Below are 25,421 nucleotides of genomic sequence, written 5' to 3'. Positions count from 1 at the left end.
CTTGGGGTACCAGAATAAAAAAGTGCTTGTTATGACTATCACTGAGAGTGTTGTGTTACAGAAGTGTTCTGTGCTGGGGCTGAAAGGAGCTGTGGGTGACTACAATCCAGCGTATTGTTCCATGCCCCAGACCCCGCTATCGTCTCTATTGCAGTGACCCTCATAAGTCCCATGCATAGAGTTACAGGAAGTTGGATGAGACTTGGGAGATACTGGGAAGGACACAGGTGCTGAAAGGTTCGTTTCTCACTTCCTGTGCGACTGGCTGCCTGAAAAGTTAAAAAAAAAAGGGGAAGTTGGCAATGGATGAGGGGTTCACAAATGTTTCCAAGCCCACCACCCACCTGCTAAGCAAAGGAATGAATTTGAAACGTTACGTTTGAGGCCAAAAACTCAAAAAGAATATACCCTGTATTCTATGGTTAACTGAACAGTTTGAGATTTTATTTCTCTTTTGTAAGTTGCTATGGATAAGAGACTCTGCCAAATGACTTTATGTCAATAATAAACCTTTACATCAAGACTGCAATCAATAACTATTAGAAAACTATTAAACAGCTATTGGTTTGCACCACACATATTTATCTAAAGCCATGTATCATTTGCTGAATTAATCATAATATAATCATTATCATGTTACTGCAGTGCAAGATTTGATTCAATTAAAGTGATGTACATGCAAAACGTATAACATCTATTGTGTTACTTAGCACATAAAGTAAACCTCGGAATCCATCTCACTACCTGTAATGACAGATAATAGATAATTTTAGGAACTTGGAATTTTTAAACTTCTCAGAACTACTGCAGCTGAAGAAGATAGAAATGCGAGGTCAGTAGCTTTCAGGTATTCAGTAAAGCGTCAGTAGTTTGATAAACCCTCTAAAATCAGTCATACAAGTTTAAGTCCATTGGTATTTTCACAAAGCTCTTCCTTAGCCATCATCTAGTAAGTTGTGACACTGTAAGACTGCAACTGGCATATGTGACACTGCACAATTGGCATGATTGTTAACACAAAGCATTGTCAAGATTCTTTTTTTATTTGTATCAATCTACCTTTTATGTAATCTGTGGTGGTAATCTATGGATCTTGACTAACAATTTGGCGATAACAGAATGAGAGAATAGACAGAAAGGGGGGCTCAAGTCTACATGCAGTGATTCCAATGGCCGTAATGGCAAGAAAGCCTCTACATTCCTGACCAGGACTATAATGGTGGGAAGGCATTTCCGTACTGGTATTGACAACTGAGGCAGTCCCAAATAATTTGCAGGATCATATTTATCGTATATTTATCTTATTTACCTCAACAAGGTGGGACACTGAGGCCTGCAATAACATGAACTCTACCACCGCAAGTATAAAGGATGTTCTGCTTCCTGACTGAATCTCAGCAGCAGCAAACAAGGCAGTCCACTACATCAATAGCACACAAATCCTTCAATCAGTCTTTAAAGAGCTAAGAGTCAGCTCCTGCAAGGAGTTGGTCTCTTTTTTAGATGCCATTTCCTTGGACTCATCCTGGCAAACCACAAGGCAACACATTACAGGCAGCTATAATCAATCACATATTGTGGATGTAGAGGCAGGTCCATGCCTCAGAACTTCTTGCAGGATTCCCTTAATGCATCTGTACTAGGACCGGAGGTAATCATTACCTAATGTAATACAGAGTCAGCAAGTACACACTGATTTCATCGGACTCATAAAACACCAGAGAGCAATGTCAGTCAAGCTGCACAGTAATCAGAACATAAAACATTATGGTATATCGGATATGGGAGCAAGCCATCGAAATCACTTAACCTGTGGTTATAAATACTGCATTAATCAGTAATGTTGCTACTGTACCACTCAAAGGCAGGAAATGTACACTTCAAACTTTGATAAGATGTGTAGGACAATGTTAATGATAATGTGGTCAGTCTTCTTCCCCCAAGCTTTTTTTCTACTTAATGATAGTGATGTCAGGATCCATTGGCTGGTAGCTTATTCTAAGACACCAAATGTACAACGGCACTGTATTATTCCTCACACAGTCATCATGCTCAAAAATCTGCTGTCTCTCTGTACTTGGGTTAGCATGCTGTTCCATCACAAAGACGGCTCTAGCCCCAGTCGAATGGGATATGATCGCTGGCCTAACTGTAACCCAAGCTCTGTCACAGGAATCAAAACCCTGGAAACGTCTGGACAACAGTAGTCACTCAACAACCAAAGACATGCTAAGGTCACTGTGCGCCTTCTCTTCCTTGTCAAAATTCCACTTCTTTTTGTTGTTTGCTTGCTTTTGTTTTGGTGCAATTACATCCGTTCTCAGTGAGGAAGGGATATTTTTGTTAACGACAGGGAAGACAGGGCGACAAAGGCGAACGTCAGAATTTGGCTGCACATCTGGTGGCGCTGCTCTGTGATGTAAACGGGAAATACAGAGAGCAAGGTACTAGACCCAAAAGTCACAAGCAAGGCACTGCCTGATCCAAAACACAGCAGTCAAACATGAACATTTTTAATTAGTGCTTTACCATAGGGAGGAATGTTTGAAACTGAAACCTTCCTCAGACTGTCAAAGGAGACAAAAAAGAAACTTTGTTTCCTTATTTTGTGAAGTTAAACATTCAAATTCAATATTACTTTACTGGAAAATCCAACAAACATGTGGTGTGATAGTTTAAAAGACTAATGAAAGCCTTTTGTTGCTTTGTATATGCTACACATCAGTTCTTCCTATTCAGCATGTGCCAGGAAATACAGGCTTATAGTGTGAGGAAATGGCATTCAACAACTTGTTATTAAAAAAAAAAGAAAATACAAAAAAAAAAAAAAAACACAGCAGTGTTGGTTTCAAAGGAAACAGAGGTGGTGCTGACGTTGCGTGTGTGTGTGTGTGATGGTGCTCCCGGAGCCGACACAGTTGGCATGGGAGCCTGTGTTCCAATAGAGGTCAGCTGGTTCCTGTCAGTTCCTGTTTCTTGGGCCCTGTGTCCAGCTGCTGCTGAGGATAGTCTCTACACAGTACAACTCTGTAATGCTGCCAATGGCTTCTTCATTGTCCTGACTCATACCAATGACTCTCTGAGATTAAAAGGACAACAAAATCTACTCTTTCTCCTTAGCAAAAGCTAAGGAGGATTGATAACCAATATTTTGGTGAGGAAATGAATGAGAAGTGAAAACAACACAGCGTAACGCTCACATCTCAAAGGACTGTGGTGGCCAGTGTCGCTCCCGTGTTTGGCTGTACTGCCGTGCGTGCCAGCAGAAGGACAGAACTCCTCCTGCGCAGGGAAACTCTGCAGTGTGGGAGGCAGCCAGCACCAGGTGGTTCACCTCCCTCAGGATGCCAGCAACGTCCCTTTCTCGTGTAGGTCACACCCCGTGGGACCTGGGCTGTGTAGCGCCTGACAGCTCTCCCAAAGGCATCAATAAGGAATGTTGTCTCATGAACCTACTAATAATTGCAGCTGCTTCTATGGTGTCCCTGGACTTTGTTCCTTCCTGCCAACAAGGCTCCCTGAGGAGACACATAATAGCCAGCAAATCTGGCAGCACGGTAGACAGGTCCATGGGTGCAAATGCTGCACACTGCCGTCGTCACAGCATGACAGAGCAGAGCTGCAGAAGGAAGACGAAGAGGCTTCACGAGCATAGGGTTAGTAGCAGACTCATCCGATGCTGCTAAAATCAGGCGCTGGAATGTTCTGGACCTTGGTTCTCCTGTATATTTACTGTTCCCAAGGGAGCAGCTGCAGTTTCAGGTTTCCGCAGTGTTTCAAATCGATAAGCCTGACACTGATCTAAACAAATTTTACAAACACTGGTCACAGGACTTGCATGCTTGCATACTGGATCCAAAATATCCCTCCAGTTTCAATGGGAGGCAAAGGTGACAACCTTTGTGAAGGTTACGAAGGTTTTTGTTAGAGCAAATACATTTTAGATTTAGACTTTTTTTTAAAGAAAAATAAACTCCATAGTATTGTACATTAGCAGAGTGTAACTTAGCTAGATAAGAAACTGACTGCTAACCAACTACTTAACTAAACCACGAAGTAATTATGGTCAAATAGCTAACTCAGTGGTGAATTAGAAATTTCATGGCTATAAATTATGATGTGAATTCCCCATCAGTCTCCTTTTCTTTGACAGTTTAGCTAAGTCACTAGATAACACAAACTACACAAATTAGAGAAAAGTACTCAATACTCTTACACTTTTAGAATTGTTTTTTTAGAATGTTTTTCCTTACCTGATATTAAACGTGAACTACAAATTTGCCCATATGTCCTCCATCCAATCTAGCAATTTAGCCAGAGCTTGCATATCTGTGTATTTTACTCATTCCAGGTTCCATTCAACTGGCATGAACCAGAAAATGGTAGCGCTCCCCATTTTTAACCAAACACCAAAGTGTATACTGAATTGTACTATGTGAATGAATGCTACTCACAATCACAAAAAAGTGGCTACAGAGGGCTTAGCAATTATGGTACATCACAGAAACAGAAATTATGATATGACACTGATATGGTGCTAGATTTCAAGACAGCAACTACTCAGAATTACCCATTTTTCTGTGCTGGTTAGCTAGTGGTGTTTGCTGAGAGTTAGAAAAACAAAACTTATCCACCAATCACTGTGGTCTTTTTTGCAATAACGCCACGTGTACAGTGACAGCCCTCTGACCTTTTCCTCCAGCGCTTTTCACGGCCATTGAAATGTGACTGCCCCACTGACTTTGGTTGTGACAAATGGAACATATAAATCTTAGGGAGCTAATGGAAAACCAGCGCTGCTTGCGCAGAGTATCTGAATAGGTGCTGTGGAGAAGCTAAGACAAGCAGAAAGACACATAAACGCACATTACAGCATTATTTAGAACTAGCAACTTTAGGACTGAGTAAAATAGTTATTTTTTGCCCTCTTTTTTGGCCAAAGATCACTGGAAGGACCTGGTTTTAAATGACTACTTTTGCCAACACATGACATCAAAGCCTCACAAACTTTGCCAAAGTAGTCTTCACTGTCGAGGTACAAAGCAGCCAACATACAGCATACTTCACTTACCATCACACCATATTTACTTGCTACATAATTTAAACTCTGCTCTGTTTTTGTTTCATGTTTATGTTATGGATGTTGCATTCATTAGCCAGCTATCCAGCAAGAAATTCGTTGTAACAAGCCATAATCTAGTCAGACATGAAGGGTATATTTTCTGCGCTCCTGCATACCACCCATTACACATCCCAATAAAATGCTTTCAATGTCTACAAATGAAAATGATTTCATATGACTGCCATTCCCCCTCTTCATATGGTTAGGGAAAGACATTACTGACATATAGTGGCTTGATAAGCCAAAACAGACTCTAGGCCAGCATTACTATTGAACTGCCTTGCACGGCAATAAAATATTAACACAAGTAAAACTGTTTATGAACAGTAATGATATTAGTACATACCTGCACCTACCATATATTTACTGTTGTGTGAACTAGTTCCTGCAATACCTTTATTAATTTATTAATACACAGTTAACTCTCCAGACATGTTGCTTTATACTTTAATCAAGTATTAGCTCCCAAGCAATACAAGTTTCCTATTTTGAGGCCCAAACTATGCAGGATTTGGGCCAGGTGGTTGTAATTTTAGTTTCTCCTTGGTCCTCTCCACAAACCAGCCTTAATCCAGCCGTGGCTGCGATGTCTCAAGAGTTGTCATGCACAGCCTTATTTTCTCCCCAATCTAAGACAGATATTTATCTCCAGTCATGACAGTGCACCAGAGCACCAATGTCAAGGCTGAGTTAAGGTGTGAAGGTGTTCATGGTGTTCATCTATCTTTTAGACCAAAACATTCCCTTACCACCTTACTTCAGGGGAACATGCCTTTATTGGCCCTTGATATAGGAGCAGGGTAAGTGAATGATTACATCTTAGTGTATGTCGCTGAGCTAGGGGCAATGCTTTCTCTCATAGAAGGGCTGGAGATGCAAGAAGAAGGTTACTCACTCTGTCGGCTGCTTCTCCCTAGAGATCCGGCGGAACTGGGCCTACTGGTTTGCTGGGGGCCTGAATGGGAGAACTGCGGGGCCAGGGTTGGAATGCGGGCCTTCCGGGGGCTCAAAGCATCATTGTCGGGTGTCCGTGGGATCTTCGGCCGGTTTGCAAATCCAAGGACAAAGTCACTAGAAGGAGACAAAATGCATTTATACACTATTCACAAAACCTACCATCACAGGACCACATTTCAACAAGCTGTGACGTTACATAATATCTTAAGGTCCTACTGCTGTGTCAGTTCAGCCTTGATAATTCATGTTCATTTTCTTTGAGTAAATACCAGGTGTACTCATTGCAGGACATGGTATGACATAAGATAATAATAATAATAATGAAAAAACATACTTGAAATAATATTAGATTTAACATTCGCATAATCCCATGGCCGATTATTCCAACTAATATTCTGTTAGTACCCATCCTTCTGTAAGAGAGCTAACTATCTAGTGAAATTTGTCCCGTGCTCTGATAGGCAGGCATGTAAAGCTGACAGTACACGGGAGCTGACTTGATGCTTCTACAGTCCAGTTCTTAAAACAGCCGTCCCTTCTGGACTGCTTAGTGGGCATCAGTAAATCTGGAGTATGTCAGATATAAAGATCATTTACACACGGCCCCAGGAGCAGACGACCACAGACAGAAGATGGTCCAACAGAAACAAGCAGACGGCTGATATTTATCACCAACTGGATCTGCCAAAATGGCCAACAGTAACTACAGACTGACACAGCCACTGCAGCCTGACCTTGGCAAATGCGGACCATGGCAGGAGAATGAGGAAATATGAGAGTCAATCACGTAAGATTAGATACAAGGGTTAAAACAGGCTTTGATACACTGTGTGAGTTTAAGAGGAGTGGCTGGTGAGAGTGCAATTAAAGTTGTGTATAAAGGGACTGCTATGTCCACAGATTGCATGGAGTCAAATTATTCTGGGATTTAGTGACAGTGAATCAAGCTCTTTGTGGCTTGCTGGTCAAGAAGCATTTCATGGACAGGCTATGTATAGCTGAGTCAGTGATGGGGCCCCCAGCTGCCTTCAGCAGGCGTACTCTGAGAGGGGATTACACATACCAAAAGGGAAGACAATAATGACCTCCTTGGTCTATGCATTCCAATGTGGAGATGTCATTCTGATATAGGAATGTCACACTCTCTCAGCCGGCTCCTCATCCTCTGACAGGGGTACAGACTGCAGGGACATGCCCACTGTTGTGCGATGAGCCTGTTTATCATGAGCCAAGCACTGACTGTGGTAGCTCATGTGCTGTGGTGAGGTGCCCACCTGGCTGAGTGGCCGTTGTACTTGTCCTCGGCCTGCAGGGGGAGCCCTTCGAAGTGCCGATCGAGCCCCAACTCCTGGGAGGAGCGCTCACACTCCGAGTCTGTGGTGATGCAAGACAGGAGACCATGCGTGTCCAAGTCACTGCACACACCCTCAAACACACACCAGCACATCGCAGCTGGAGGCTCTCTCCAGTATTATCTACTGTATTTAACTCTGCATACTTTATGGGTGTTAAGAGGCTAACGGACCATTGTGCATGGTCTTTTGATACAAAGTCATGTCTAACTGTCTGGTATTTAAATCACTTATCCTACCATATCCTAACCATAGCCTGCATCTATATCATTTCTTTTTACAAAAAAATGAGTAGAGTTCATTTGTTATAATAAGAAGTACCACTTTCAGTTTTTCATGCTGATTACAGAAGAGGGATAGACACAAGCAGACACAGTGCAACATGTCATTATCTCAATTCTAACATCAGAGGTGTGAAAGATTCGATTCATAAGCCACACTTTCTTGTACCAGATAAGTCAGTATATTAATCAAGCCTACAAACCACCCTGTTTGCTAATATGTTACAGGCTAAATATTGTAGAAGCCAACCACCAGGCTAATCTTGTACCCTAAACATGTTAAAAATGCAAATTAAAACATCTCATTCTAAAGTCACCCTATCTTTGCTTAAAGTGCATCAAGGTGTGTATCATCTACGATTCAGCCCCCAAATGTTCTGTTCAGTTGCTGCCATAAATTTTATACTCTATTAATGAAAAATCATGTTTGACAACTTGCACCTCAAGCCTGCATTTTCTGCATTTAGGCAATAAAAATGTTAAAAGCAATACCATAACTTTATATTTTGGTGTTCAGATGGATCATAACAGCCACAGCCAAGTAAATGATGGAAGGCTTTTCTGATGCAAATCACACAAATAAACAGCTGTAACCTTCCGGTAGCTGAGTTTGAGAGCTGTCCATTACTGTCTCTACCCTTCATGTGTGATTTTAGCAAGATTTTGTTGCAGATAACCATGAAGGAGTCATCTGGGTAGATGTCCAATGTAAACTGCACACACAAATACTTGAATAATTCTCTCTGAACAGTGGCATTCTAAGGTTCTTGTAGCTTCAGGGCTCTGGAGGCAACATCAAAGAAACAGCATCAACAAATGCATTTTGAACGGAGCGAAATATGAAGAAAGCAGCTCACTGGCGCAGCCCTAAGTAAAGCAGACGGAAATGAAATGCTTTACGCTAGGGCTACAAAGCCATGTGGATCAGTTATTGAGAACATACTGTGAAGCCGTCTTTTTGTTCTACATTATACAACATGTGAAAATGATGTCAATGACAGCTGTTATATTGTACTGTGCTGACACAAAATTTTGCATTTGACTTGAATTAGATGGAAGGATGTTATTGAATAACTTCAGTGCACAAGTTAAAACACTGGGCAAACCTTTTCTTTCAGCTACACTACTACTCTAGCCAGACTATAAGTTGTTACTGAAAAAAATGCACAAGTTGGTCACATGGCGTGTTTGGGTCACGAGGTATGGTTGGTGCATTGATTTATGTTCCGCACAGCAACTGATTTCTGTGCCCTCTAGTGCAATTCTCTCTTTTGGGAACTCTCTTTGTGTGACATTCTTGTCTCTCACGGCTCAGCTGTAGATTCTGGGTGGTCACGCACCCAGAGTTTGGCGGAGGGAGTCGGTAGTGTTGGGTCGACTGCTGGTTCGAGTGGCGGGTCGGGAGCTGCCACGGGATGTGGGCGGGCTGCCTTTCCTCCTCTGCTGGTCCGACAGATGTTCCCCATCATTGCTCACTTGGAAATCCCTGAGGGTTGAGGGGAACAGATTATATGGATGAGCCGCCCAGTCACTTCACACCATTACTTCTACAGTGCTCAGAGAAAATGAGATGCGTGGCCCTAACTTTTTCACGGCATTTTTGGAGCTGAGCATCTCATTGTTATTAAGCCATCTCTTGCCTTTCTTTCTTTTCTCTCTGTTATTGTGCAGGGTGACTAAGAGCTTTGAGAATCTTTTATTCATGAATAATGCCAGCACTTAGAGGTCAATACAATGGCTGACACACAACAGCGGTGCATAAACACTGCAGCCTTATTTGTGCCACTGATTCAGTCAGCCAAACAGGGAACAATGCAGTGTAGAACATGAGCCAGTGGAATATGAGGAGTGAGCGATGCTGCTTGCCTCCCCACTCACTGTCTGATTGGAGGGCAGCCCCGCTGACCTCATTCTGGCAACTCCGTTGATTTGGTGTAAAAACACACATGCTGGCAGCAGCCTGCCTACAAGAACCTTATCAAATGTTTCACTGAACCCTGATGCAATATATGCAGAAATTACAGTTGCAATTTTATTGTCCTTTATTGTCTATTAACTACCTGTAAGTGTCAATGATCATTAATCACTAATCAGCCCTTGGTGGCCACTGTCCACATACATAGACCAACCGAAACAACCTCTTTACTTTTTTGGGCTCAATTATTTTTAAAGGCATTATTTTAAGGCTATAGTAGGTATGAACATACACTGCCCACCTTTCTGTATACATGATTATCTTCTCACACAAAGACACATCAATAATATTGTGAGAATGACCAAACCTTATCACAAGGCATGTACATTAGTCATTCTCATAACACAGTCATACTGGGTATCCAGAATGGTAGGAACTCTGGAAAGATTTATGATCAAACCAACCTGGATCCATAAAATCATCAACTGGAACAATTAAGAACACAGGCACTTTGAAAGGCAATAATATCTGGAACCTCCAACCTAGAAAAATAACCCACTTTACTTCCTTTACATTTAAATATCTAAGGAATGAATGGACAATGGCCTTTTGCTGTATTCAACTATATTCAATCAAGTTATCTGTCATACCATTTATGAAAGCATTATAAGGCTAAACAAAAAACTAAAGTGTACTAATGCAGTGCATGTAGTAACTACAGTCACTTTCGGAACCTCATTTTCATGCTGATACTACCAAACATTTGTGTTTTTTTTGTGACCGGATGGTGCCTACAGTAGAAACCCACATTTTGAAGTGCTGCACATTGCACATCGCACATGGACTCTGCATTGGTCAGAATGGTGGGAAGCACTTACAGGGCACCTATGTTTCGCTGTGAGCTAGGAGTGACTGGGCGCTGGAGTGGCTCGTCAAAGCTCTGACCAGTGAGTGGGGTTGACCGCCTCTTGGATTTCACTGTATTGGTCATGATCTAGAACACAACCAGACAGGTTAGTGCACTAACACACACATGCACACGCATATGCAATATGACTACGGTCTAAACCACCTAGCTGTCTTTTCCAAGGTGGCACAAAATTCAAACCTGAGGGGAATTCTGTGTCATCTACCTGACAACAAGAATCACGGCTGACAACAGGTGCCATGGTAATCAATGTAACACTAGCTAATGACATGATGTAGGCCTAAATCTGCCAGCAATGTCTCTGTTCAAGTGATGTATTTCACTTGACTCTCAACAATGCTCACACATGAATCAGTTTCTACTTTCTGGCCCACAGCCTGTTATTGGTGCAATGCAGAGTCTTACCCCCAGGTATTCTGTAGTCAGCAGAGATTCTCCTGAGAGTTCCCTTGGCTGTGGTTGAAGCACTTCTTCTTTGTCCAGGTCTGCCTCCATTGCATCATCCTGTTAAAGCACAGGATTGTGGGAATTTCCCATGAGGCAACATACAGTAGTTCTACATATATCTAGTTCTATACACAGGATAACGGTAAAAACTACCCACAGAAACAAACAGAGAAAAGATGTCAGATGTCAGCAATCAAACTAAATACACTGGATACATGAATGCCTGTTAAGTAATTTAAGAATGAAATGTACGTGCAGGGAAAGAATGGATGGACAAGGCAAGATACACAGACGAAACCATAAATCGGTTTGGAGAGCACAGATTCTGCAGGGTGGATAGGAATATTCTCACAGCTGGGTGACCGTGCATTGTGGCCTACAGCAATGTTTTGGTGTTATCTACTGACCTAGTTTCTGAAAGAATCAAATCTCTCACCAGATCTCACAGGTGGGCGACACAGAATATCTGTGTCAGTGAGACTGCCATCTATGAGTTGAGTATGAGGTGTCAAGTTCCCCCCCCCCCACCCATTCGGTACAGTATTGACTTCAGGCAAAAATATGCCTGAGCCACTGTCATGTCCATGTCGATTTTCAAATGTGTGTCAAAAGGTTACTGGATAGTGGCCCCATCAGAATTCACTGACTTGACGGCCTACCTCATCATTGTCATCCTCCTCATCGTCGGATTCAGCCCCGTCTTCTGATGTTTCCCCTGGAAACATACAGGTGGCGCTTAGAGAAGTGTAAGTCAAAGTACAGATGACTTAGAGGGACTTTACTGATAAAATCCATGCCAGGGATGTATCAGAATTCCAAATTCACAGCACTGTGAGCCAGTTTAGGTATTACCAGAAGCAGGTTAGTGTACCAAGGTCTTTTGATGGCTTCCACTCAGTACGCTAACCTGCTTCTAGCAGGACCTGAGACAGCTCAAACTGCCACACATTTGGAGAGCCTCTGCCATCACTGGGGTGACGCAAGTGGCTGGACGCCCTGCTGGCTGGCTCTGCCTCAGGCTCACCAGAGTGGAGCTGTTTGATGATGAACTCAATCTGTCGGTGGAGGTCCGGGTTCTCCTCCTTGCTGTAGCAGCGCAATACCTCTTCCAGGCTCTGCAGAGACACCATGAGGGTCAGAGTGGGGAAAGATGATAACTCGGAATGGCAGTGCAGCCTACGGTGGCAAGGGTAAGGAACTAGGATTATGAGAACTGTTTCTGCCTGTCACTTGCACACTTTGTCTCTTTATTGTCTTGTTATTTATTGGCTTTTTATTGCCTTTCTACCGTCTTATTGTCTTTTTGCACTGCTCCCATTGCACTTTATGTTGTCTTTGTCTTGCACTGTCTAAATGTAGCACCATGGGACCCAGAGAAACGTTATTTCGACCCTACTGTATACTTGTATATGGATGGGCTGACAATAAAGCTCTCTTGACTTGACTTGAAAATATGCAAGTTTTAACCTTAATTTAATGAACTTTCAGCTCCTTTGCTGTCATCTTTGCTGGCAGTTTGCGTACAACTGATGATAAATTGTGGCCTGTTACAACTGTTACAGCAGTATGCACACCAGTATTGATAATGAAAGAACTGAAGCAGAAATGAAACTATGAAAAAACTGCAAGTGCACAACTGTTTAGGTAGGTTTGTTTGAGGGTGATCTTAAATGCATCCCACTACAATAACTGTACATAAGTACCAAGCTAGCTAGTTATCAAATGACCAAAAGCAACTTCCTTTCAAGCCTGCCAACTGTCACACATTCTCTGTTACACTCACACTTTAAGGTCATGAGAACAAGCGTCAGCAAAGTATGGGTTTCACAGGGAACATGTGAGAGTTCACAAACCTGTCATTCACACTGCTACATTTGCATCTCACCAGCTGCTTAAATATTTTTCCCTCCAGAAACTTCAACTTCATTTACATGTAACACTGCATTGACGTTCTGGTATCAACTTTCAGTAATGCCATACTGTAATCCTACAATACTATCGAAAAGTAACAACAGGGTATTTAGCAACTATCCTCCAGATGGGGGGGGCTGTACCTGCTAATTTCCTCAGTAATAAGAAATGCAACCTCGCATAAGTTAACCCCCAGCTGTATGAATCAAATTGAATTTGAATTTGAAAGGCTGATGTTGAAGATGGGGGATTCCACGCTATTCCGTCACTCACCATCTCCCTGGCCTGCTCCTGCACCGTGCGGTCACACAGAATGCTGTACAGGGCTCCGTTCACATATGGTCGGATCTGCAACCACACAGCATAGACTCAACAATTCACCAGCCACGGCACCATCCGACAACATAAGGGCTTCGTTCAGACAGAGCTAATTCAAGCAGAGCTACATCTGACTGTGCTGGTTATTGGGCCACCCAAGAATAACTATGGAATCTCCACATGTCAAATAAAAAAGACATGCAACTTCAAAATAAAGACATAAAAATAAAATAAATAAATAATAACATTTTAAAATAAAAATAAATCAACAGAAACTTTTAGATTCTATAAGAGTCTAATCTCACAAGAAGAAGAGCTGTGCAGGCTATCGGACTGTACAGGTGCCAAACACGTGAAGGAGGTCACCCTGACTAGGATAGATTTGTTTGAGAGCACATGAGAAGAGGAGGTCTCCCCAGGGAGCGCTCAATGACAACTATGGGTAGGATGTGACACTGCCTGCAGCTAAGTAACTTTTCAACAACTGTTAACAAAACACAACAGACAAGAAAAGCAGCCCTTCTCAGATGCAAATCTACAAATCTGTAGGGTGTGTGATGGAATTGCTGTGGCGGTAAAATTCTGCCGTTTCCCTTTTGCAAATCACACAAAGACTTAAATGGGCTCGGCATTTACAGGAGATAAGAAGGCCAATTTAATTTCATACACGCGGGTGAGCAGGGTGAAGCACGCCATACTAACGAGTGTGCCCGTTTGTCCTGTCAACCAACCGGATTAACTGCCGTCTCTCAGCGGGATTACCTCATGGTTCTCGTGTCCCAGGAGGTCTGTTAGAACCTTCAGCACGTGTTTAGCATTCTCAGCACACTTCCTCTTTCCTGAAAAACAGCAAGACAGCACAGGGATACTGACTACAGAGCTTTCAGCTTTGGAAAGTATGAGAGACAGGGAGAGAGGGGGAGAGAGTGAAAGATAGAGGGAGAGGCAGGGAGAGAAAGAGAAAGAAAGAGAGAGGGGGAGTGAGAGTGAAGGGGAGAGAAAAGGGGGGCAAAGAGAGTTAGAGACGGGGGGGGGGGGGGGAGAGAGCTAGAGAGGGAGGATAGAGAAAGAAAGCATCTCTACCTCTCTGTGTCTTAGGTCTGAAAATGTCAAATTTGTGTGTTTTATCTGTAATTGTATGCTTTAGCAAGACGAGACTCATCTTGTAATGCCAATTTAAGCAGTTTGAGTTTGAATTTGAATTTAGACTGACAGAAAGCAGTACAAAACAGGTCTTGTACTGTTGGGAGAAAAGGTAGAGTAGTGATGTGTTGGTATTCAGGCCTGCGGCTAACAGGCTGTAAATGTTGCTTGGTGGGGCCTAGAGAGGGTGAGGGGGCCCACCTTGAGTTCGCAGACAGAGGTTCATGAGCAGGGCAGCTGAGTACACCAAGGTGTAGTCTGACAGGCAGTCCGAGTCCTGCAGCTCGTCCACCAGCCATCCGATAAGCCCATCCTCAATCATGGCTGACTGTTGAGCCCGTCTGTACCAAGACACACACAGGCACACGCACACGCACACGCACACGCGCACGCACACGCACACGCACACGCACACGCGCACGCACACGCATGCACACGCACACGCACACACGCACGCGCACACGCACACACACACACCCATGTTCACATTGACGTGCACGCATGGGCACACATGGGCAAGCCCAGGTGCACACAGGTACAAACAGAACAAATAAGATGTCAAAACATGTACTAGGTTTTTATGATCATTGTAGTATTCGACATACACTATACTGCATCGTATACACCAGAACCCAAATTTTGGTCACCACCACTCTTATTATTACACTGACTCTGACATGCGAGTCAATAAATTGATCAAACCTTCTTTATCACGGACCCCTTCATATTAGTACCTGTGTTTTCAACGTAACATGCAGCAATGGTGCAGGGAAAGTAAAGTACATAATTATCCACAGCAGAGGACAAGAGGGTAAGACAGGCACCTGAGACTGAGCTTTTGTAGGGCACCCAGCACATTCTCTCTGGTCACAGAGTCCTTCTCTTCAGTCCTCAAAGTGTCCTGCAGTGTTCTCAACAGAGTCGGAATCTGAGACAGGTACATGCGACCTAGAAGGGGGAACACATGATGGCTGTGGTATCAGTCTCATGATATTCTGATTAACACAGCCAATTCCTGAAATGTTATTCTCATTACAAAGAGAAATGGATGCTTGTTCAAGTCAGTTCTTTATGTCACAAGGAGCTTTTTGGTCCATTCAGTATGCTTGGTAAAACAAGAAGCAATTTAACAACTACTAGACGACTAAGTACAGTAATAAATCTGGAGACAGCATTTGGCTGGATGAGCCGGGGAAGGAAAGTCTACTTGTAAGCCGAACACTTTCCCTGAGTTTCACTTCAATTTAAATTCTAATTTGTGTAGCATTTTTTAAAAGTAATTTAAAAATGAAATTCAAATGCATATGTGACAAAGTAACACCAAGGGAAAGCAGTGTAAAATTTAGAATTTTACAATTCTACCAAAACAGAGGAACCCTTAGTTCCTGTCTAGAAGGGTACTACAGCTTATTAACATGTGTAACTTACCTTCTGACAGGGAGGCAAAAGCATTGATGAGTCGTGCCATGTACTGCCGGACTATCTCATTCTTTGATTTCATCAGGAGAAGAACATTTTTCTGTAAAGCAGGGACAGGTTTGGTCTAAGTGTAAAGCAGGCCTTATGAATGAATTAATTTTGATTTCTTTCACCAAGGGAGTTTGGAAGCCACTGTTTACTTTGCGGAAGGGTTTATGAGTTAATTTTCATTGCCTTACTGCATTGACTATTGTGAGTTATATTGTGTAAACCGTATTGTGTAAAACAACACGACTTTAATACATTCAAAAACATACAAAAAAATCCCATGAGATTTTGTATTGTGGTGTGAGGGCAGAGAGGGAGGAGATCAATGTGGAAACGAACATTATCTTATTATTATTATTTTTTAAAGAACTTAAAGACTACTTCAGGCCATGGGCTGAATGCTGGAGTTGGTGTGGTTACTTTCCTGTTGAAATGACTCAGTGCTAAACTGTCCCTCAGGTTAGTAAATCCTGTCATCTGATGAGTCCCCATTTTTTCCCAAATAGCTGGAGTAACTAGAGATGGGCAAAATATGCTCCTCGTGCAAGATCTGAGCTTTGGAAATTTCATAAGAGGCCTGCTGCTGTTCTTTTGTGAGCTCAATGATTATAATTATGGGTGAGATGCCTGTTAACTCGGCTGGCAGATAGCTATGGTACTGAGTGATTTCCACTGTAGGCCCTGCCTTGACACCTGGGAGCCATGTGCTGAAGTGGCGGTAAAGAGATTCCTGAGAAACTGTGCCTAACCCAGAAATGCTTAAATGCTGCTACTGCTTCTTCCCCCAGCAGGACCCATGACACTTGTCCAGACTGCTGTTGGTGCGCCATACTTTACTTGGTTCTGAAGCAAAGCAGTGTACCATACACTACCTGGCTGGTTCTGAAACAGAGCAGTGTTCGGCACGCCTACCCGGCCAGTGCTGGAGGAGAGTAGTGGAGTGTACTCTACCTGGCTGGTGCTGTAGCAGTCCAGGAGATCGTTGCTTATGAACGCCTGCAGCACTGTGTCCCTCTGCTCGCCGTGGAGGGAGCGAGTCAGCCTCTGAAAGCCAAACACAACGACACAACCCCTCAGCACCGGCCCAGCCCTGTCTCCTAAAGACACACAGCGTAGCAAGCCAACATGCCAATATTCACAAACCAGGGGTTAAGCATTTTTTGAGCACAGTCATGAGAGCAGCAGAAAGGTGCTGCATAATGGAAAAGGAGAGGCAGCTGAATACGGATGCTGTCAGCATCATTGAGCGAGTATTGTTCTCGTGCAGTCAATTCTAAACATTCACAGTTGGAGCTCTGCTTTGGCAATTCCCTAATGCTTTCTGTTCCCTCTCTGTGGCCCTGGGTGGAAAAAAACGCACCCTGGCATTGTTTGTGTCCTAAACGGGACCCGGGAGGTGCCCAGACTTCCTTACCCATCGCAGCGCCTGCAGCAGCAGAGCCTTCAGTCTGTCGGTGCCATTCATCAGGTCTTTCTTCAGCTTCTCATAGTCCAGCGAGGGCAGCAACGGCACGTCCTGGGGCTTCCTAAAAACGGCGAGACGACCTCATTGAAGCGCTCACAACAACTGCAGTCCACAGGCAATGCGTGGCTCCGCTCCCACTGGCCTGCATTCTAATGACTTGGACGTGCGAAGGCAAGTCTGCCAGGGTAATGTAGTTCAGAGTGCAATGTAGGACACAGCCACCTTGGTGGTGAGAGCACAGGATTTCTATGAATGCTGCCAAAAACAAATCCTTGGACCACCAGGCAATCAGTGTCCTTATAATGTAAAGTAGAAGAAAAGATTCCTTTAGTAAGATTCCTTAGTAATCCAAGTCAGAATGAATTTGCCCAAATACAATTTTTTAAAAAAAATATTGGCAACATATTCTAGAATTACATACATTTACACTACAAATATAAGACTATGTCAGTTTATTCCTTGTATGGGCAATGCACATCCAAAACAAAAAGGAAAAAAAAACTTCAAATAATGCCAATATAACAACTCACCACAAGGTGTTTTGTACAATTTCCATTGTTCATGTTTTGTGCATTAATGCAAACTGACTTTCAAAGACCTAAGCGAGTAATGCAGAACAACAGGCAAGAGTGACACTAAACAAACAGATGCCACGTAAGGCATTCATCACAATACTAACCGCTGTTTGGCATGTGCTAGTGCACCATCTTTCTCTGAAGACCAACAGGTTTACCAGGTTTACATTACTTTAAAACAATGAGCAATTACTTGTAACAGAAGCTTTACAAGCAAAATTGGGATCAGTGTCATTCATGAGGCCCTTGGCAGTGATGGGAGAGATATGAACTTCAGTGCCCCACCAAAACCACCTCCTGTCCCCCCGCCACCATATCAGAACTCAAAATACAGCCAGGGTTGCACTTACAGAGGTGCGATGGACGCTCGCAGCATGGAGGAAGCCTGAGGAAGAAGGGAAGATCACAACATGATCTCTGCAAACAAAATACTTTTTCTGATGATCATGCCACTGCCTCCATAAAAAGAAAAAAAAAATGCTATCCGAGTTAACAGAACTGTCATCAAACAACAGTCAACTACAAAGGTGCATATCTTCAAAAATCTTAGCCCTTCAGACACATGCTATCATCTGACATATTATCCTGGTTGACATTACTTACCAGGCATTCTCCACCCTGAATAAATGAAAAGGTTTTGTTAGTCTGTTGGAGGGAGGGGGTACATGAACACTGGCGTGCTGGTGCAGTTTTCTCACATGCAGAGTCCCTGGATGTATATGAGTTTGGAGGTAATGATCATGCAATACGTTACAAGAAAAACTCTCCTGTCCATAAATCAGGCAGCATCAGGGGGTTAGTGTGCAGTATTTTCCATTGTCTCCATTTATTAAACAGCAGTCAGCCTGTGGATGACATTCACTGGTGAATGAACCAGTGAAATTTCCTGTCTGAAATTTTAAGTTACCAAAAAGTATACAATTCTCGATGTAAATTATTTTCCCACTCACAATGCCATTTTCCAGGCAACATGGGATCTGACGCATATTGACTGTCCCCCTGGTTATCTATAAAACACAGAACTTACATGTACATTCCAACTAAGAAACAAAGGCAATTCTAAGGCTTTCTTATCTTTTGCAAGATGTATCTATTCATGTGTGACACCATAAGTGCACCTTCCGCTAAAGCAATCCAAACGGTACAAAACAATTATACCGCCTCAAAAATACAAAAATACTGCCTCATGTGATTGAAACAGTGATCGATGATACCGCACTTTACAATTTCCCATGATCAGTGCAAAGGGTTACTGTGGTTAGTTTTCGCAAGCCATGCCAGCTAGTGTGCACTGCAGCCATGAGATCATAAGCTTCTCTCTGCATTATGCCATGTGTTTTCTGAAGGATAACATGTAACAATAACATCAGAGATTTCTGCAGGCCTACACGGATACACAGAACTCACTCAGCGAGCATTGTGCTGGTGGTCTGGTGTGGCGATTGTGAACATGTGTTCTCATCAGAAGACGGAAACTTTTTCAAACATGTTAGCTATGCATGGAATGCCAACTTTGTTCAACAAATGTCTTCAGCATTGTAAGAGTATTCCTGCCCTCTTCACACTTGAAGGGTGAGGATGTGGAGTTGTCTGTTTTATTCTGGTGAATCCTGCTAAAATGTTGGTGTTGTGTAAAAATGTGAGTTATTGAGTTTTTGAGGTTTTAGAGGCAGTGCTTACAGTGTACAGTGAGAATGGCAAAAAAAAAACATAGTATATTAGATTGCAGTTAGTGGAAATAGGGGGTTTATATGTTTACAGCAGCCTAACTGCAAACACTCTTCCGATTAGACTGCAAAACCTAAATTGCTAATGCTCCATTAAAGTATCCTAATATGTGGTTTACAGATACATAAAATATATGAACAGTGGAAGTGCCAGAGAACAAGCAGGGAACAACTGGATTTTCTTTTTCCATAGATGGCTGATACACAGATCCTAATCAATGACGGGAGAAAACATAATAACCCCATATTTTATAAATTACAACCTTTGGGATCCATCAAACGAACTGGATACACACCAGACAAAGACAACCATCCTGACAATGAATGAGGACACATATCCCATTAAACTGGGACGCTCTAATGGGGACTAAAGAAAGTGTGGATATAGGACAGAGACAAAGGGAGATATGCAAGAGGAGGGGAATGCAGGAACAAGGCTGGCAGGTGCAAGCAAGACAGGGGAGCAGGACGAAAAGATGAAATGTCAGCAACTTACATATCCATCATCATTGTCATAAGGGCTCATAGAGTAATATCCCTTTGTGGACAAACATTCACAAAAAAGAAGCCATCAGAGATTTTAGGTAAGACAAAGGCAAAATGAAGATGCATATCCACAGAACCACACAAATGCAGATATACACATTCTGAACAGAAAGTATATTTCACGACAGATGTCAGATGTTGCGACATCTATCCAGTTTTATCTTTTGCAGTTTTAGCTACCGTGTAACAACCTCACCATTTATATGGTGTGTTACATAGAACAGGGTGTGCTATGATGATGTGGATCTTTCATCGGCAGTATCAAATTGATGTAGTTCTGATATAACTGATTAGTAAGGATCAACTCCATTACCATCTTGAGAGGAGTGGGCATTTGACTGTTTAAGCATAGCTAAGAAGTTTGGCAGTGAGCCCCATGTTATCTGTGTATAGTTAATATATTTATATATTTTATATATTTATCTGACTGACTCGACAAACATATCCCGTGGTGAGACACTATGGCAACATGATTTTATTTTTCAATTAAAATGAAGTGTTTTTCCAAGAAATGAGATTAGTGTAACGTGCTGAAATTGTGGGGACAGCACATTTCCACCTCTGAGTAGACTTTACAACTTGTACATAATCTTTTATCAGCAATCTCACCGCTCAAAGACAATGTTTATCTAACATTCATTCATATGTGAACGTAACAGCTAATAGGAGCTTCAGTCAGCATATGTTGTGAGCAAACATTCAACGTGAAAAATGTGTGTCTCACTCACAGTTCCAGGCCTGGTGAAGTCGATGCTCTGTGCTACACTTTGTCTCATCTGGCTGCTGAAGAGACGGACACAGATGCTCTGCAGGTACTCTGGAGAGATCTGCGAATCAACAAACGCACTCTCCTGAGACCCAGCTGGGAGGTGAGGCACTGTGCCTAAGGAAGAGCGGGGCCTTGGGGGAGTGGGGGGGGGGGGGGGCACTGCTCCTTACCATCTTTCCACTGACGGTGGCGACTAGCGAATCCACCAGCTCGGCTGTGACACCGATGAGGTTGTGGTAATCAGCCTGCATCTTGTTGAACCTCCTCATGTTGCTGGCTGCCCTCCTCTCTGCATCAGCTAGCTGCTGCTGCAATGCCTCTGCTCAGACAGACATAGAAAGTGAGAAACCTCTGTTATCAAGAACCACATAGCAACGGGCAGGTGTTTTCAGAAAACAGTTTAAGAGTAGCATGGTTATCTCACCAATTAGTAATGTAATGTCACCATTACTTGTGTCATATTGTGTGAATAAGTATGAAATGTATAATGTATAAAAAAGCATAATATATATTACATAACCTATAAAGGGATTTGTCTTGTAAGACATACACTGTAGAGAAAAGGAAGATCACCTTTATCACCTTTTCCACTCTCCTTCTGTGTCTCTGATGTTAAAGAAACATCTGAAAAATTCATTGTGGAAATGTTACACATTGAGTTGCTCACAGCAACTCACATTTTCCATCAGCTCAGCCCTGTTTTATAAGTTAAGTGTGGACCTTTTTATAATCCCTTCACATTATGTGTATAGTTACGAACTTTCAGCCTTATGGTAAACCAAACTCACCGTTTTCACATTTGTTACGGCAGGTAAAGATTACATAATGCTAATCCTCCGGCATTTACTCAAGGAGGATTATGTTTTCTCTCTCAACAGACAAGGAAGGAAACCTATCCAGCATATTACAAATAAAGATACAATTGTTTATGTCACAGGTATCCATGTCTTCATTGGCCTTAAACCATTTTGGTCATTAAGGTTCTAGGTACTATATCAGGTTGCCTTTTGAGCCCAAAGTTTCACAGCAGTGGTAAATTGTATTTTTTTCCACCTCTAAATGAGTTCACCAAGATGGACACAATACAATACAAGCAGGGGCTGCTGTGTGCATACTAATGGTGTTTACTTGCTAAGGGAGAGGGCAAAAGAAAATATTTCTAATGGCCTTAAGCCTGCATCTCAGCAACACAGCAGAGAAGAAACTGTATTTCTTTTTGCCTGAATTAAAAGGCAATGCATCTTAATTGTTTCTACTCAGTGATTTTTGTGCCAGTTTCATCTCTGCCTTTGAAATGTTGCGTTTCTTCTTTGTATTCGCTGAGAATACAGATCTGGATAAAACACCAACTCCACACTACCAGACTCAGTCTTTACTTAAAAATTAATTTGGAAAAATTACAAAGGCAAACACACATGACACTTTTCAAAGTAAACCATCATTACCGACACAAAATAAGACTGGCTGAGACTCTTTCCTACTCCTGTGAACACAGAGGGAGGCAAATATGTATATAGTTATGGGCAAAGGATACATATAAAGTAAACAGCCTTGGAGTATTGGAGGCTTTCAGAGTTGCTGAGAGAAACTTCTCCAGTTTGTTCCTCAACTCTGGCATCCAGGACTCCTAAATGCAAAAAAAGTTGTTAGAACAGAATTCTTTTAGAATCACTTTCTTTTTCAATCAGTTTAGCATTGAAATGCCCACTTAATGGACATAGACTCCTCACCATGTCTAGTTCAGTACAAGCACTAAAATTGAAAAAATAAACACCTGAAAGAGAGCTCTGAAGGAGGGATGCACCATTGGATTGGGTACAAAGGGTAGGGCATAAAATGGCAAGAACTCTGTGGTCTGGCTAAGTGCTGCGCCTCTGGTCTCAAGGTAGTGTTTAAAGTGTTTGATCCTGTCCTCAAAATCCGACCTGTCCTGTGGGAAAGAAAATGCAGTACTTTCAGTGTTGGAAAAACATCAACCAATCTTTAAGAATCTGTTTGGCTTGAAATCTGAGATTCTGGCTACAGATCCAAGTTGTGTAGGATAAAAACTGGATAAACAGCATAACAGTATAACACTGCATAACAGTAAATAGTCTCACTTCACTTGGCCCAAAACTATGGCCTTTTTGTCACTTGTTGTCTCTCATAGAACTGGGGTTATTGGAGCAATGGGGACACCTAGTGGCTAGAGAGACTGCTTATGATGTGGTCATCTCAGAAATACGAAATGGCAGCCTCAAAAAGGATGACCTTAAATTATGCAATATAAATTAAAAGAGAGACATCTTCAAGCACCAGTTAATTATTTTAAAAAACTCTCCCCATGTGGGAAGTCAGTTAAGCTGCATGCTCAAAGGGTATGCGTAGCTTACAGGTCTGCCTGGAGTGTATTTCAAAGGGTAGATGGCAAAGTGGATGTGCAGGTAGAACTCCAGTTTCTGGGCGACTGGGTCAAAGTCCCGAATATCTGGGGGGATCTGTCCATTCCACAATTCAAAGAACACTTTGCAATCCCCATCCTCAAATGAACTTAAAAGGTCCTTCTGTTGAAATTAACAAAAGAAATTTTTGGGGTATTATATTAACAATGACATTGATGAAAAATGGAATGAAAATCCCTAACACACATAGACCTATACCTGTATGATTAATGTTTTTGAATTGCTCAAGATTGTCCCTGAAATCTTTGTAACTGGTTTTCCTTTGCTCTTGCATTCCTTCTCGAACAGTTTCACTGTTTCTTCAAATTCACCAAATCGGAGGAACTGCAAAATAAACAAGTGGAACTTAAAAACAAAACTTCAAGGTCCACATAAGCAGAACAGAATGTTTATGAGTCCCCGAGAGGGGGGTTTATTAGAACCCATAAAATCACGCATGCTCTTGATGTTTTTTTTTTTTTTTAATAACTATCTCAGGAAAACACACTAGAGACAAATGTGTTTTGGTATGTGGTGTACACTCTGTAAGACGGCAGCACACCATGTAATTGATATTCTGAGTTGGCAGTTGACTACCTAAAAAAGCATCCACAGCAATCTTACATACCTCCTTCACCATCCCAAGTAGATCTGCTTCATAAGCCAGAACGTCCCCCATATCATGTGCTCTCCTGGTATTCATATGCAGATTCTATAATAAATTGACAATAAATGTATAATGTATCTCCGGCTCTTCATTTACCAAGGTAAGTAAAAGTGAAAAACAAGAAAGCTTGCGATACTCGTATTTCCTCATAACCTGTCGAAAATACTAGTATTACCATTAAATAAACGAGATAGATAGGCAACTGACCACCCAAGACTTTGATACAGGATGTACAAGAGTTGACTTTGCTTGCTAACGTTAGCCAGGAAGGTAACATTCTAAAGTTGTTGACTTCGCAATGTCGACTGACAGCAATGTTGCTGCATGTCCCAACTATGTAGCGTATCTAGCTTGCTACCAGCAACAATTTCCCCCAAAATAAAAGGCGCAGTGTAACGGTACCTAACAAACTCATCTTTAAGTTCATTACTGGCTTGCTAGATGTGCTCGCACCTATTACAAAGATAGCTTTGTTTATCCAAGCTACATCACAGACAGGTACCTAGGCAGCTAGCTAGAACGTTCGCTAGGAAGATACACTTGCAAACCTTCGGACAACCATTGCAATTTCAAATCACAACAACATTGCTGTATTTCTGATATTGACTGCTAACCTAAAAATTATATTAAAAACAATACAAGCTAGGTAGACAACTTGCTAAACTCCCAATCTGCACTTGTCAGCTGGGAGTAGTACCTGGCTATCTACGTCGCTAGCTAAGTCCTAAAACCGAAGCATGCTAGCAGCCTACTTACAAATTAGCAGCATGCAACCGAGCTAGGCTAGCCATAAAAATTTACAGTTAGCTAGAAGGGTAGTTTAGCTTGCTAGCTATCTGGCAACTAGTGAGTCACAGGACTTGTTTGCTAACATTAAATGAGCATGCTTAAGTTACTGGTTTTTGACTAGAAGTAATTTTTTCCCCTTTGCCCCAAGGCCTTAATCCTATCTTTTAAAAATATAGTATTGTTAAACGCTCTCACCTTTTGCACATTGCAATATAATCTAGAATATTTAATTTCACTATTATAACCACGAATATATGTTTTTTAAATGAATATGCTCACGATCATTCCAAACATGAAGCACAAACACCCACATAGCTTGCTAGCTAGCAACCATCAATAAGGAAGACGCTTAAGAAGAAACCCCTAGCAACAAGGACATGGAGCACAAATTGCCGCAAAACTTAGGGAAAGCGGAACATTAATGCCATACGATGTCGTAAATACAGTAACATGCCAAATATGTCGTTAACTAATAACGCAGCCTGTTTATTTATCAAAAAATATAAGAGACACTGTTGCTGTCCAAACAATATTAAAGCCAGTGATGATTTTAAAGAGTCAATGAATCGCTTGGCTCGCTAACATTACGCGGATTTCTTCTCTGAGCCTGGGGCGTAGGGCT

General features: G+C 42.1%; 1 protein-coding gene across 2 annotated transcripts; it reads right to left on the bottom strand.

The window, feature by feature from the left end:
* Positions 1 to 25,133, bottom strand: LOC118773386 (lisH domain-containing protein ARMC9). 2 transcript variants are annotated; one of them, XM_036522300.1, is made up of 26 exons: positions 24,995 to 25,133; positions 23,972 to 24,055; positions 23,563 to 23,688; positions 23,296 to 23,466; positions 22,698 to 22,853; positions 22,458 to 22,550; positions 21,497 to 21,521; positions 21,094 to 21,242; positions 20,883 to 20,981; positions 20,105 to 20,146; positions 18,232 to 18,266; positions 17,256 to 17,367; positions 16,793 to 16,885; positions 15,803 to 15,893; positions 15,199 to 15,322; positions 14,576 to 14,715; positions 13,994 to 14,070; positions 13,187 to 13,261; positions 12,027 to 12,117; positions 11,662 to 11,717; positions 10,961 to 11,059; positions 10,506 to 10,621; positions 9,053 to 9,198; positions 7,354 to 7,453; positions 6,018 to 6,193; positions 1 to 269 (listed from the first exon to the last, which is right to left on the bottom strand). In XM_036522300.1, the coding sequence occupies exons 2-26, from the start codon at positions 24,044 to 24,046 to the stop codon at positions 247 to 249; spliced, it is 2,490 nt and encodes an 829-aa protein (XP_036378193.1). In that variant the 5' UTR covers positions 24,047 to 24,055; positions 24,995 to 25,133; the 3' UTR covers positions 1 to 246. The 2 variants fall into 2 exon arrangements, with proteins under 2 accessions (XP_036378193.1, XP_036378194.1); XM_036522301.1 differs by lacking the exon at positions 20,105 to 20,146.
* Positions 25,134 to 25,421: the final 288 nt, after the last annotated feature.

Source organism: Megalops cyprinoides, chromosome 2, assembly GCF_013368585.1.
Source record: "Megalops cyprinoides isolate fMegCyp1 chromosome 2, fMegCyp1.pri, whole genome shotgun sequence".
NCBI lineage: Eukaryota > Metazoa > Chordata > Actinopteri > Elopiformes > Megalopidae > Megalops > Megalops cyprinoides.
This window is presented reverse-complemented; position numbering and strand designations above follow the sequence as displayed.